Here is a 15,733-nt window from a genome sequence, read left to right as displayed (position 1 = left end):
CAGATAAGGAACCTTTTAACCTGGTTCTTGACGACACGTGACCAGCCAGTGAAGCGCGCCACTATCCAGGATAGGCTTAGCCGGAGCCTGGGGACGCGAATTACGGCAATCTTAAAACTTATACAGTGCCCTTTCAGCTAAGTATATTCCCTTTATGTGATGCATCTGGTAAAGAGTTTTGTAGTAGCTGGGTGATTGACCGTTATGACGCACGATAACATCTAATAACAGGTGATTAATTTTTGTCACCTGTAACTCTCAATTTCTTGAATATAGAGATTCAGTAGTTAAATTAGTTGCTACTGTAAATATTTGTCTTGCAGCACGTGAGAAGAATTCTCCCTGCCGCCTTCTCCCATGTTAATCCGTCCCATTTGTCAGCTGACCGAGTCCAGAGAATTAGAGGAAACGCCGTGGCTTGTCTAAAGGAATCATCATTAAGCTAAGATTTTTATATTCATTCATGAATCTATTGCAATTCTTTATATGCATAATTCCTCAGGATTAACATGTGTTTACTGTAACTCTCATTACTATACTTATAATCTATGTTCCCATTCATGGTAATGATATCAGTTTCACTATAATTTATAGGATTAGATTATTATTAATTGAATTAGTGAACGAACCACACTAATTCCTGGACGTACTTACCTCCAGTAATAACCCCCCCAATGTAGGTGTTTGAGGGTTTGATTCATTTAATTATACAGCCTATTAATTATTTCTATGATCATATTCTCTAGTATTTCATCCATAGTTACTGGTTCATCTAGGAATTATCTAATGATCAGAAATTCTCAGTTTCCCTCTTTACTATAAAAGCGGGTGGTCCTTCGTAATTTAATTTACTACATTAATATTTAAATAATCAGACTCAAGCCCCAAATATCCCACACCCCACGAGGGTTCGGGGGTTCGAGGCCCCCACACCTGAGGCGGCTAAACTGTCGAAAGTAATGTTTGTAATATGGAGGAAGGTAGATCACGGGGAACCCTGGAGAATGTGTCATTATGAATGACGGAGTACCTTTGATATTCTCATAGTTATGATATATTCTAATATAGTTATTGTTCTTATATTCTAAAATAGTTATAGTTCCTATATTCTAATATAGTTATAGTTCTATATTAGAATATAGTTCTATATTCTAATGTAGTTATAGTTCTATATTCTAATATAATTCATGTTCTAAATTCTAATATAGTTACAGTTCTATATTCTAAAATAGTTATAGTTATATATTATAATATAGCTATAGTTCTATATTCTAATCGTGCTATAGTCCTAACATTGCTAAAGATCCCTGCCTCCACCTGCAGGTAATGATAATTCCAATTCATCTTCACATTTGTGGTAATTGTCGCCGCAGCTTTATAAGTGTGTATAGTAAAGCAAGTCAACCAACCTCTTCCTGATATACATTATTATCGTTAGGTCTTTAGGGTAGATGGTTGTATTCCCGCCTGTGTGTTGACACTGTTCATCTCCATCACATCATCACCATCACCAGAGAGAAAGACCTGGGGGTTGATATCACGCCAGATCTGTCCCCTGAAGCTCATATCAAGAGGATAACATCAGTGGCATATGCCAGGTTGGCTAACATAAGAACGGCCTTTAGAAACTTGTGTAAGGAATCTTTCAGAACATTATATACCACATATGTCAGACAAATCCTGGAGTATGCGGTTCCAGCATGGAGTCCATATCTAGTCAAGCATAAGACTAAACTGGAAAAGGTTCAAAGGTTTGCCACCAGAATAGTACCCGAGCTGAGAGGTATGAGCTACGAGGAGAGACTACGGGAATTAAACCTCACTTCGTTGGAAGACAGAAGAGTTAGGGGGGACATGATCACCACATTCAAGATTCTCAAGGGAATCGACAGGGTAGATAGAGACAGGTTATTTAACACAAGGGGCACACGCACTAGGGAGACAAATGGAAACTGAGTGCCCACATGAGCCACAGAGATATTAGAAAGAACTTTTTTAGTGTTAAAGTGGTTGACAAATGGAATGCATTAGGAAGTGATGTGGTGGAGGCTGACTCCATACACAGTTTCAAGTGTAGATATAATAGAGCCCAATAGGCTCAGGAACCTGTACACCTGTTGATTGACGGTTGAGAGGCGGGACCAAAGAGCCAGAGCTCAACCCCCGCAAGCACAAGTAGGTGAGTACAACTAGGTGAGTACATCATCACCATCACATACTCTGTAACAGCAGTGTTTTTCAAATGATCGGAAACAAGTATTTGATTCTCGTGGAGAGCACAAACATATTGTGTCAAAGCGCATTACTTTTATTTCCAAAAGAGTTAATAATTAGGAAGATGTTACAGCATCTTCTAATGATTAACAGACATATTTAGTTCCGTTGTTGCATGCAGCGTTGCATGTCTTGCCATGTAAGGAGTAGTGACACTTTGAAACTCTTGGGATGCCACTACCACGTAAATGGTAGTGGGGATGAAATTATCGAAAAGATGGTCAGCAGACTTTAGAACGTCAATATGCAGACGTTGGGCTGTAAGCTGATCAAAGAGTGTCCATAGTGGTAGGTCAGGAACGTGAGTAAAGGCATCTGTCCAGCACGGCAGATCACGAGTGAGCTCCTTCAGGAGAAGGTGATGAGGAGGACTTCCAAAAGGAGTTGACTCCAATGCCTGGTCGCTACCTGCAGCTTGTGCGATGCATAAGAGTTAGCCACTGTCGTACTAAAATTAATAAGATCTCCATTTGCATTCCTACCCATCGCTGAGCGCAGCAAAGGGGGATTCATGGGGTCAGATGTCAAACATGAATCCCAGGAATAGAGGGGATAGTATACAGAAACATTGATCGAGGAGTCGACGACACACCAAGGACGTGTGCCAACTCTTCATTGCCTTCTTGACTCTAGTCCAGCTCTAAAGGTTCAGCCGGGCCGCATTGAACCTCTTGTTTAACTACAGCCCAACACCAGAGGCATCTTACTTTCTAGAAATTGCAGCTTCCAGGGGAGACTCAACCTCTGAGATGAAGGAGAACTGAAAATTGCAAGTCTCCATTCCCAACAACATATGGGGTTGGCTTCCACTTGTACGATTTCAATTCTTTCGAATTGAAAAAAAAATCGAATTGAGTAGAAAAGGAGCTTCGAAGGCCCCCTTCAAGTGCCATCCTGATCATCGAATACCTCAAGCTGCCCTCGACACGTTAAAGCGTCGCGCATTAGGGGTAGACGTCCGGAGGAACTTGTATTCACACTATAAAGTTTACATTCCCCAACAACGAACAAAGATGTATTTAACATGAGTGAAAAGAAGTTTAGCTTTACACAGACTGATTGCAAGATGGTGTGTGATACTGAAACGTGCAATGAATGGCAAAAAACATGATAATATAAAGCAGAAAATCAACAAGAAACAACATTTTAGATATTTTTTCTTCTGCCAATCAAATCATATTCAAAATAATGCATCATTAGAAAGGCTGTAGAAAATTAAATAAGTTCTACAGGCACATATATTGTAGCAAAAAACACACAATTTCACCAGTGACCGTACCTATAAAAGTGGCGGGAGCTGCAGGATAGGCGGCGGCCAGCAGCAGCTGGAGAACCAACACTAACTGTCTGTTGGTCAACATCCTGCCTTAGGTTCTCGTTGCCTCAGCTCCTCTCTGCTTCAGGTACTCCTTGCCTCAGGTTCTCTCTGCTCCAAGTGCTCCTTGTCCCAAGTCCTTTCTACCTCATAATCGCAATTCCAACCATACTAAGATGTCTGGGAACACAAATGTAAGTTGACAAATATATCACTCATGAAAATTGTAGTAAAAAAGATTTACTTGTCAAAGTTTGATCTGAACGGGTCAAAAGACTGATCTGAAACAATTATTTTCGACAGTCGATTCGAAATCGACTCGTCAACCCTCCACACAATACAAGACACGTCAACCTTCCACACAGTACAAGATTCATCAACCCTTGTGGGGAATTGACCTGTGAGATTTATATTAACTTAATTTATAATAATTTAAATAGTAATCCATATTTTACGGTAATTTATATATTATTGATAGCAAACTGTTTGCTGTTTAAAGTGGACTGTATTTCTTAAAATTCCCCTCAATTCAATTTCCTTACACATTCTAGGGGGGTTTATTAAATTGTTTACATATATAATCTTCCATTAAAAAATTATAGATTAGTAGACTTTCACTACAGTATTAGACTACATAGGTAACTTAAATTAACTACAGCTTATCTTTATCTGTATGGTAATGGGACTAGTCAACCAATTATGAACAAGGATGAACACGCCAGTCGATAACTTCTCGTGGGTGACTGGTCTCAACTCATGTACTGATTGTCCCAGGTAACTATATTTTGCTTCGTCTTCAATTACACATGTCAAAGGGCACTCACAAATAATACCAGGAATCCTATATATAACAGCTATATCAGAGGAAATATTGGTAATTTAAATAAAGAGAGGGAATATTGCTCACCATGGTTTGGTCGCTGTCTAGCATTCTAACCGGCTTACTCTATAACTACCTATAACATTTCTGATCAGGAATGAAACAGCTAATAAACGAATTTTGTAAAGAACACCGCCCTTTCTGTAGACAATGTGTGTTGATTATAGAAGTACTTTACCCTTCCTAACACTTTTGCCCAAGAGAAAATTATATGAGCTAAATTTGCCCCAGCGACGGTTGATGTTTAAATGCTGACTACTGAGTCCTCCATCCCACTGACCGCATCCCTTGTTCTACCGATGTGTTTTATCTATGTGGAGAGTGGACCTACATTTAGTCTCAAGACCAAGGTATTAAGAATAATTACCAACAGAATTAGCTGGTGAAATTCATAGCAACGTGTGGCAATGATATCAAATTTCTATTGAGGAAGTTTCCACTGTGCATCTTCTATTAAGAGTTAAATTACTAATATAATCCAGCAGCAATATTATCTGCCTATTGTATTGAATATTTGTATATGGTGTCGGGTTTTCCAACAACCCTCAACACAATACAAAACTCATCAACCCTCCACTAAGTACAAGACTTGTCAACCCTCCACACAGTACAAGACACGTCAACCCCCCACACAGAACAAGACTCGTCAACCCTCCACACAGTACAAGACTCGTCAACTCTTCTCACAATACAAGATTCGTCAACCGTCCACACAGTGCAAAACTCGTCAACCCTCCACACAGAACACGACTCGCCAACCCTCCACACAGTAGAAGAGACATCAACCCTCCACACAAGTATTAAGAATAATTCCCAACAGAATTAGCTGGTGAAATTATTAGCGACGTGTGGCAATGATATCAAATTTTCTATTGAGGAAATTTCCACTGTGCATCTTCTGTTACGAGTTAAATTGCTAATATAATCCAGCATCAATATTATCTGCCTATTGTATTGAATATTAGCATTTTGTGTCGGGTTTTCCGACAACCCTCCGTCCAATACAAAACTCCTCAAACCTCAACACAATACAAAACTCATCAAACCTTAACATAATACAAAACTCGTCAACCCTCCACACAGTACAAGACTCGTCATCCCTCCACACAATTCAAGATTCAGCATTCCTCCACACAATACAAGCTCGTCAACCACCACACAATAGTAGGCACGTCAACCCTCCACACGATACAAGACAAGTCAACGCTGCACTCAGTACAAGACTTATCAACCATCCACACATTACTAGACTCGTCAACCCTCCACACAGAACCAGACTCGTCAACCCTCCACACAGTACAAGAATCGTCAACCCTCCACACAGTACAAGAATCGTCAACCCTCCACACAGTACAAGACACATCAAACCTCCACACAGTACTAGACTCATCAACTCTACACACAATACAAGACTCGTCAAACCTCCACACAGTGCAAGACTCGTCAACCCTCCACACAGAAAAAGACTTGTCAACCCTCCACACAGCAGAAGACACATCAACCCTCCACACAGTACAAGACTCGTCAACTCTCCACACAATACAAGACTCGTCAACCCTCCACACAGTGCAAGACTTGTCAACCCTCCACACAATACAAGACATGTCAATGCTCCATACAGTACAAGACTTGTCAACCCTGCACAATGTACAAGACAGTAGGGAAATATGTGACTAGAACCGCATGCACCACCTGAGTAGGTGAGCCAATTAGGCCCCCCTTGTTCAGGTGGTGCACAGGTGTCTAGTCACAAAGGGTTCTGAGGGTTGCCCGGGCTGTGCGCGCGTGCCGTCCGTCCGCGCGGCGCTAGTCACTTGGTAGAATCATGTTGGACTGAGGCAGCGGCATGAGGGGCTATGTGGGTCATGTAGAGTAAATATAGGAACAGGTGTGGTGAACAGGTGAGCAAAAGTAGTAAATGAATATGTATGAGTATATAGTAGGCTGAGAAGTGCGTTCTGGCTACTAGGTACGACATATATATATATATATATATATATATATATATATATATATATATATATATATATATATATATATATATATATATATATATATATATATATATATATATATATATATATATATGTTATATATGTCGTACCTAGTAGCCAGAACGCACTTCTCAGCCTACTATGCAAGGCCTGATTTCCCTAATAAGCCAAGTTTTCATGAATTAATTGTTTTTCGACTACCTAACCTAACTTTTTCAGCTACCTAACCTAACCTAACCTAACCTATAAAGATAGGTTAGGTTAGGTTCGGTCATATATCTACGTTAATTTTAACTCCAATAAAAAAAAATTGACCTCATACATAATGAAATTGGTAGCTTTATCATTTCATAGGAAAAAAAATAGAGAAATTATATTATTTCAGGAAAACTTGGCTTATTAGGCAAATGGGGCCTTGCATAGTAGGCCAAGAAGTGCATTCTGGCTACTAGGTATGACATATATATATATATATATATATATATATATATATATATATATATATATATATATATATATATATATATATATATAAATATATATATATATATATATATATATATATATATATATATATATATATATATATATATATATATATATATATATATGTATATGTATATATATATATATATATATATATATATATATATATATATATATATATATATATATATATAAATATATATGTATAGTTAAATAACTGTATGTAGGATACGTGGAGGAGGGAGAGCCCCCTACCCCTGACAGGGTAGGAGACCGGGCTCTTAAGATGGGTGGTTAGGGGTAGGGCATGTGAAGGAGAGGATAGCGGGAGAGGGAAAGGGAGGGAAGCAGGTGGTAGCTTTATTTGATAGTGGGGTCTCATTCTTTTTTTTTTAAAACACTGGCTGGTTTATGTAGAAAAAACCTATAACTTTCTCACCCAATTCTGTTCGTGTCGTTGATGTTTAATGTCGGCGATTAGTTTTCACGTCAGACAGGCCTGTGTTCACGGTAGAACGTCTCAGCAGCAAATGGAGTGTGTCAATGAGCTGTAAATAGTTTTTTTCTGTAAACAATGTGTGTGGGTCTCTCCCCTCACTCCCACATCCTGCTTGCTTGCTTGCTTCCAGAGCGGTACATACTCAGCACCACCACATGACCACAGGGCCACATGCGGACACAGACATGAGGTTCTCGCCACCACATACCAGCAAACCACATAGGAGCCGTGAACTGTACTAGGAGCTTTGTACCTCCTCATCCATGTGTGGTCTCTGACGCCTCGCCCATGAGTGGACAGTGTTCGCGTTAAGGAGGTAGGGTCATTTGTCGCATACTCATCCCCTCCCCTCACCCCCCTCCCATGCAGGTGACAGTCATCATCAATCACTTGACAATTCCACACGCTTCACATTTCCTCAGTCCACAATAAACGAGGGAAAAAGCTCCCCTCCGTTACCTTCCAGAGTGGTAAGGGGCAGGACCACATACCGCCACATAGACCTGAGAAGTGTCCCCACATGGCACATGGATGTGTACAGGAGCCACATATTACTGTACGTCTGTTTTAGAACTTGTAAAACAATGTTTGTTTGTCTGTTTCGAGGCGCATTTTCTCAAAAGGTGGTTTACACATTTCAGCGTTATTTGTTAAAGATAAGACAATTGTGCATTTCAAAGGATTCATTATAAACTAGCAGTACCCGGCCACGCATTGCAGTTGCTTAGCAACGCATGTGCGTTGCTGAGCCACAGCAACCTTCCGTGTCCCCCCCAGCCTTCCCCACCATTCCCCTCTCACCCGTCTCCTCGTCTTCCCAATCATTTCCCACTCCACCGTCCCCTTGTCTTCCCCACCATTCTCCATCTCCTTGTCCCCACTATCTTAAACTCCTCTGTCTCCTCGTCCTTCCCCACCATTACCCCCTCCCTTGTCTAATCGTCCTCCGCACCATCTCTCACTTCCTTCCCCTTGTAATCCCCACCATTCCCCACTCCCTCATCCGATGCCTTCCCAAATGGTCTGATGGTCCCATCAGAAAATTGGGAACATCAAGTGATCTGATGTTCAAATCACTGAAATATAAGAAAAAGTTAAAAAATTAATTGAAAATATGAAAAAAAATATAAATAAACTATACTCATGAAATGAACGGTCTGATAAAGAACACAGCTCAATTCCAATACAATTCACATAAAATAATTAAATCAACATGAAAATAAATCAAAATCTATGAAAATCCAATTTATCAATGCAGTCAGATACATTGAAATGGAATTGTAACATATCAAAATATAACATGTGTGTTGCTCTTACATGCAACAGATGGGAATGTTTTTCAAGAAAAGCATAGTTTTACCTGTCACAGGTGTGGCATCTAAACTTATAATTACGAAATGAACGGTATGGTAAACAACACAGCTCAATTCCAAAACAATGTCACACAAAATAATTCACTAAAAAATAAAATATATCGAAATCTATGAAAATAAAATTTATCAATGCAATCAGAAACATTGCAATAGAATTTGTGGCATATTTAAAATAGCGTGCATGTTGCCATTATGTGCAATAGATTGCTCTGTTTTTCGAAAAACGCATGTTTTTACCTGTCACAGATATGGCGTCTATATAGTAGGTATACAAAAAGACGCGCCTATTTGAATACAACGTTGTGTCAAAATTTCAAAGCAATTGGTAAGGAGGTTTCGAATATTTCTCTCACATGAAAAACACATGAAAACACAGTTTTCCAGAAAAAAACATGTTTTTTTTTACCATCACAGACGTGACATCTATATAGTATATATATGAAAACCTGTTCGGATGCCTACGGAACGTTGTGTGAAAATTTCAAAGCAATCGATGAAGAACTTTCGGAGATTAGCAATTTTGAACTAACGAATATTTCCATTTTTATTTACATAGATGAGGGATTGATCATTTGAAGGCTAATTTTCTATGTTGATGGATATTTTTGGGAAACTATTTCACCGACATATGTTAACTCAAAGTGAAGATTCTCTCATTCACAAGAATCCGATGTGTTTTTCTCTTTATTATTATCTAATCATATACAAACCAGCCAGGACCCAAGGTCCTGGCTCGGACCTCCGGACTGGGTTTGGAGTGGAGATGGGAGAATAAAGAGAAAAACCGCATCGGATTCTTGTGAATGATAGAATCATCACTTTGAGTTAACAAATGTTGGTGAAATCGTTTCCCAAAAATACCTATCAACATAGAAAATTAGGACTTCAAATGATCAATTCTCAATTTATAATGAATCCTTTGAAATGCACAATTGTCTTATCGTTAACAAATAACACTGAAATGTGTAAACCACCTTTTGAGATAATGAGCCTCGGAACAGACAAACAAACTTTGTTTTTCAAGGTCTAAAATAGACATGCAGTAATATTTATATGGAAGGATATGAAAAGGAGATGGTCTAAACCATACTTTACATTTTAAAAAGTTATTATGGCCTGCAGAAAAACGATTTCAACGTTATGTTACCTTGTGTTACAAGGACTAAAAAAGACACACAGTAATATTTATATGGTATGAGATGTAATGGAAAAGGTCTAAGATATACTTTACATTTTAAAAGTTAATTTTAGACAGCAGAAAGCTGATTTCCACGTTATGTTACCTGGTGTTACAAGGACTAAAACTGACACACAGTAATATTTGTATGGTAAGAGATATAATCGAGATGGACTAAGTCTTTCTTCACATTTCAAAAGGATATTTTGGACAGCAGAAAGCCGATTTACACATACCGTTACCTGGTGTTACAAGGACTAAAACAGACATGCAGTGATATTTATTGGGTGTGGGATGTAATGGAGATGGTCTAAGTCATACTTTACATTTTAAAAGTTATTTTTGGACAGCAGAAAGATGATTTCCATGTTACGTTACATTGTGTTCCAAGATTAAACTAAAATGAGCACACACGAAGTGATTCCCACCTTCAGTAAACACTTACTGAGTTGTAAACTGAATGTCTAAGGCACCCAATACATGGTTGATGATGATGATAATATTTTAAGATGGGGAAACTTTAAACTAAACTAAACTAAATGACCACACATGTAACAATTTCCACGATCAATAAACACTTACTGAGTTGTAAACTGAATGCCTGAACCACCAAATACAAGGTTTGTGATAGTAGTATTTTATTTTACGACGGAGAAACTTTAAACTAAAAAAATGACCTCACATGAAGCAACCCGTTCTTGCAAATTTAATAAGTCAATATTGACTTATTAGTTGCGTGCATAGGTGACATACTAAACATAATAGTTTCCCTTGAAAAGCTTCATAGAAAACACCGACCTTACCTAACCTACTTAGTATGTTAAAATAAGCATCTTATAGCTTCGTAATTACAATTGTTACTTAACCTATTATAGGTATAGGTTAGGTAATAATTGTAATTACGAAGCAATAAGATGCTTATCTTAACATACTAAGTAGGTTAGGTAAGGTCTGTGTTTTCTATGAAGCTTTTCAAGGGAAACTATTATGTTAAGTATGTCACCTATGCACATATTTAATAAGTCAATATTGACTTATTAAATTTGCGAGAACGGGTTGCATGAAGGGATATATATGTTCAGTAAACAGTTACCGAGTTGTAAACTGAATGCCTGAGCCACCCAATACAGGGTTGATGATAATAGTATTTTATTTTTCTATGGAAAAACTTTACCCTAAACTAAAAATGAGCTCGCAGGAAGGGATTTTCACATTCAGTAAACACTTACTGAGTTGTTAATTGAATACTTGAACATCCCAAAACAAAGCTTTTGATAGTAGTATTTTATTTTATGATCGAGAAACTTTAAACTAAAAAAATGAGCTCACATGAAGGGATATCTATGTTCAGTAAACAGTTACCGAGTTGTAAACTGAATGCCTGAGCCACCCAATACATGGTTGATGAGAGTAGTATTTAATTTAACACAGAAAAACTTCAAACTAAACTAAAATGAGCACGCATGAAGTGATTCCCACGATCAGTAAACAATTACTGTGCTGTAAACTGAATGTCTAAGACATCCAATACATGGTTGATGATAGTAATATTTTAAGATAGAGAAACTTTAAAGTAAACTAATGAGCACACATGAAACGATTTCTACATTCAGTAAACACTTACTGAGTTGTAAACTGAATGCCAGAGCCACCCACTACAATGGCGATGATAGTAGTATTTTATTTTACGATGGAAAAACTTTAAACTGAAATTGAGCTCACATGCAGTGATTTCTAAGTTAAGTATGCATTTACTGAAGAGTTAACCGAATGCCTGAGCCACTAAATACAGGGTTGATGATAGTAGAATTTTATTTAATTTAAGATGGGATAGCATATTAGAGTCTTCAGTCCACTGTTGCTGTTTGACAGACTGCCTGACTGCCTTTACTGAATTACTGAGTAATGGTAGAAGCTATTTCATCGAATCGTTCTGAGAAATTTAAACTAAAATGTTGTGCTATCCCTATAGTATATTAGAGTCTTCAGTCCACTGTTGCTGTTTCCCTGACTGACTGAATTTGTATGTGGGGAATATGGCGCACCTATGGGGGGTGGGGGGTGGGGGGAGAGAGAAAGGGGTCTTTAACCTAGACATCCAGGCAAAAAAATACTTTACAATAATGAATGACGCATTTGCTGACGTGGTCTGCCTCGGCTTGGAATGTATGTAGAACCTTAAAACTAGTCTACCTAGTTAGCTTGAAAGTGTAAACTCTACTTTTTAAAAACAAACAAAAAATATTGAGGACTAACTTACGACGGACTGATGTTACTCTTAAGTGTTTAATTTCTTAATTAATTTAATTAATCCTTTGTTTCTACACTAAGGAAACAAACATGAGAATGTGCCTGAATGCCAACAGTGACTGCCCGGACAGGTACAAGAGGAGTGTTGTTAACGCTTATGTTGACCGTGCCCTCAGCCACAGCTCAGAATGGAAGCAAGTCGACGAAGAACTCTGTAGGGTAAGGCAGGTCCTAGTCAACAACGGCTTCTCCAATGGTTTCGTGGAAGACCATTGAAAGGAAGACCATAAGAAGGAAAGTGAAACGCCATGCAGCCTCTGAAGAGACAACTAACACAACACCTATACCCCCTATTAGACTATTTTACAGGAACTTCTTTTCCACAGCCCATAAAACGGAGGAAAGGGTCCTGAAAGATATTGTCAGTAGAAACGTTATCCCTACAGACAAAAATCAGAAGATACAACTGACGACTTACTATAAAACCAGAAAATCGGCCAGCCTACTCATGAGAAACTCTCCAGACACAAAGCAGAACGCTTTAAAAGAGACCAACGTCGTCTATGCCTTCAAATGCCCTCTTGGGGACTGTAAGTCTCAAAAAAACAGTATATATGCAAGGCAACAACATCTCTTTCCAGGCGTTTAACGATGCATAAGCAACAGGGCTCCATTAAGGAACATATAATCTCTTCCAACAAACAAACCATCACCAGAGAAATCCTAGCAAACAACATAGAAATCATCGATAGATACAGCGATAGCAGACGGCTGGACGTCTGCGAGGCACTACACATCAAGAAGTCAATACCAGCAATCAACAGCCAATTAATGCACAACTATATTCTACCCACTTCAAGACTCCGCCCCAATATAGAAGCATCAAGAAATATGGACCAATAGGCTTTCTACAATTACTTCCATTCAATACCCATTGTTTCGTGTTTTGTCTTGTGTTTGAATTTAATACCCATTGTTTCGTGTTCTGTCTTGTGTTGGAATTTAATACCCAATGAATACCCGTTGTTGAAAGTTCGTTTTTCACCTCATCCACCTCACCCAAATGTAGATATAAACCTCGAAGATGTGTAAAATCTCTTTTCAGTTTCAGTTGTGTGTTTGTAAACTAAAGTCTTTGAAAATGTAATAAGTTTTACGAAACGCGCTCAAGTGTCGCGTCAGACTAGAAATAAAAATGAATTTTGGAGAATTGATCTTTGAATTACCATCAACAGTGAAAAGAAATGTAAGAAAGATAGAAAAAATTCGTGTTAGAATTAATCTTACTTTTTCGGTCATATTTAATAATATATGTCTACAGGAAAGACTGCTACCAAAATATATATATATATATATATATATGACAATGTCAGACCACGGAAGAAAAATGAAACAGGAAATTTCCTGAAGTACTTTCGTATATTAAATACATCTTCAGAAGGTGTATACACCTTCTGAAGATGTATTTAATATACGAAAGTACTTAAGGAAATTTCCTGTTTCATTTTTCCTCCGTGGTCTGACATTGTCACATTCTTAATCACGTGTTTATTTTCGTGATATACACACACATATATATATATATATATATATATATATATATATATATATATATATATATATATATATATATATATATATATATATATATATATATATATATATATATGTATATATATATGTATATATATATATATATATATATATATATATATATATATATATATATATATATATATATATAACTGAAAACTCACACCCCAGAAGTGACTCGAACCCATACTCCCAGAAGCAACGCAACTGGTATGTACAAGACGCCTTAATCCACTTGACCATCACGACCGGACATAATGAGGTGATAGCCGAGGCTATTTGAACCACCCCACCGCCGGCACTCGGATAGTTATCTTGGGCATAGCATTTTACCAAATCACCTCATTCTTAGGGGCACACGTGAGGAACACAAATGCGAACAAGCCATGTGCGAACAAGCCAAGCCATTATGTCCGGTCGTGATGGTCAAGTGGATTAAGGCGTCTTGTACATACCAGTTGCGTTGCTTCTGGGAGTATGGGTTCGAGTCACTTCTGGGGTGTGAGTTTTCAGTTGCATATTGTCCAGGGGACCATTCTGGCTTGTTCGCATATATATATATATATATATATATATATATATATATATATATATATATATATATATATATATATATATATATATATATATATATATATATATATTTATATATTTATATATATTTTATTAAATATGACCGAAAAAAGTAAGATTAATAATTCTAACACGAATTTTCTCAATCTTTCATACATTTCTTTACACTGTTGGGGGTAATTCAAAAATCAATTCTCCAAAATTCATTTTTATTTCTAGTCTGACGCGACACGAGCGCGTTTCGTAAAACTTATTACATTTTCAAAGACTTTAGTTTACAAATACACAACTGAATAGAACTTATGCATCCCCGATTTTGTTTATATCTACATTTGAGTGAGGTGGATGGGGTGAGGTGGCATTAATAGGGTATTAATTTCATCAACACAAGACAGAACAAGAAACAATGGGTATTGAAATGGAAGTGATTGTAGAAAGCCTATTGGTCCATATTTCTTGATGCTTCTATATTGGAGCGGAGTCTTGAGCTGGGTAGAATATAGTTGTGCATTTATTGGCTGTTGATTGCTGGTGTTGACTTCTTAATGTGTAGTGCCTCGCAAACGTCAAGCCGCCTGCTATCGCTGTATCTATCGATGATTTCTGTGTTGTTTACTAGGATTTCTCTGGCGATGGTTTGGTTGTGGGAAGAGATTATATGTTCCTTAATGGAGCCCTGTTGTTTATGCATCGTTAAACGCCTAGAAAGAGATGTTGTTGTCTTGCCTATATACTGGTTTTTTGGAGTTTACAGTCCCCAAGTGGGCATTTGAAGGCATAGACGACGTTGGTCTCTTTTAAAGCGTTCTGCTTTGTGTCTGGAGAGTTTCTCATGAGTAGGCTGGCCGTTTTTCTGGTTTTATAGTAAATCGTCAGTTGTATATATTTATTAGTTATATATATTTGTTAGTTATATATATTTATATATATATATATATATATATATATATATATATATATATATATATATATATATATATATATATACATATATATATACAGGCGATGAGTCACAATAACGTGGCTGAAGTATGTTGACCAGACCACACACTAGAAATTGAAGGGACGACGACGTTTCGGTCCGTCCTGGACCATTCTCAAGTCGATTGTGAGAATGGTCCAGGACGGACCGAAACGTCGTCGTCCCTTCAATTTCTAGTGTGTGGTCTGGTCAACAAATATATATATATATATATATATATATATATATATATATATATATATATATATATATATATATATATATATATATATGTATATATATATATGTATATATATATATATATATATATATATATATATATATATATATATATATA

The 15,733-nt window shown here is 37.3% G+C and overlaps 1 protein-coding gene across 1 annotated transcript in view; it reads right to left on the bottom strand.

The window, feature by feature from the left end:
• LOC123761189 (uncharacterized) overlaps positions 1 to 15,733 on the bottom strand; it is a 306,507-nt gene that overhangs the window by 169,989 nt on the left and 120,785 nt on the right. The window contains exon 2 of the mRNA XM_069339079.1: positions 3,554 to 3,769. Within this exon, the coding sequence (XP_069195180.1) occupies positions 3,554 to 3,635 (82 nt within the window). The 5' untranslated portion in view covers positions 3,636 to 3,769. The remainder of the gene's footprint in view (positions 1 to 3,553; positions 3,770 to 15,733) is intronic.

The sequence above is a fragment of the Procambarus clarkii genome, chromosome 41 (assembly GCF_040958095.1).
Source record: "Procambarus clarkii isolate CNS0578487 chromosome 41, FALCON_Pclarkii_2.0, whole genome shotgun sequence".
NCBI lineage: Eukaryota > Metazoa > Arthropoda > Malacostraca > Decapoda > Cambaridae > Procambarus > Procambarus clarkii.
The sequence above is the reverse complement of the archived record's forward strand: the minus strand, read 5'-3'. Positions and strand labels throughout refer to the sequence as shown.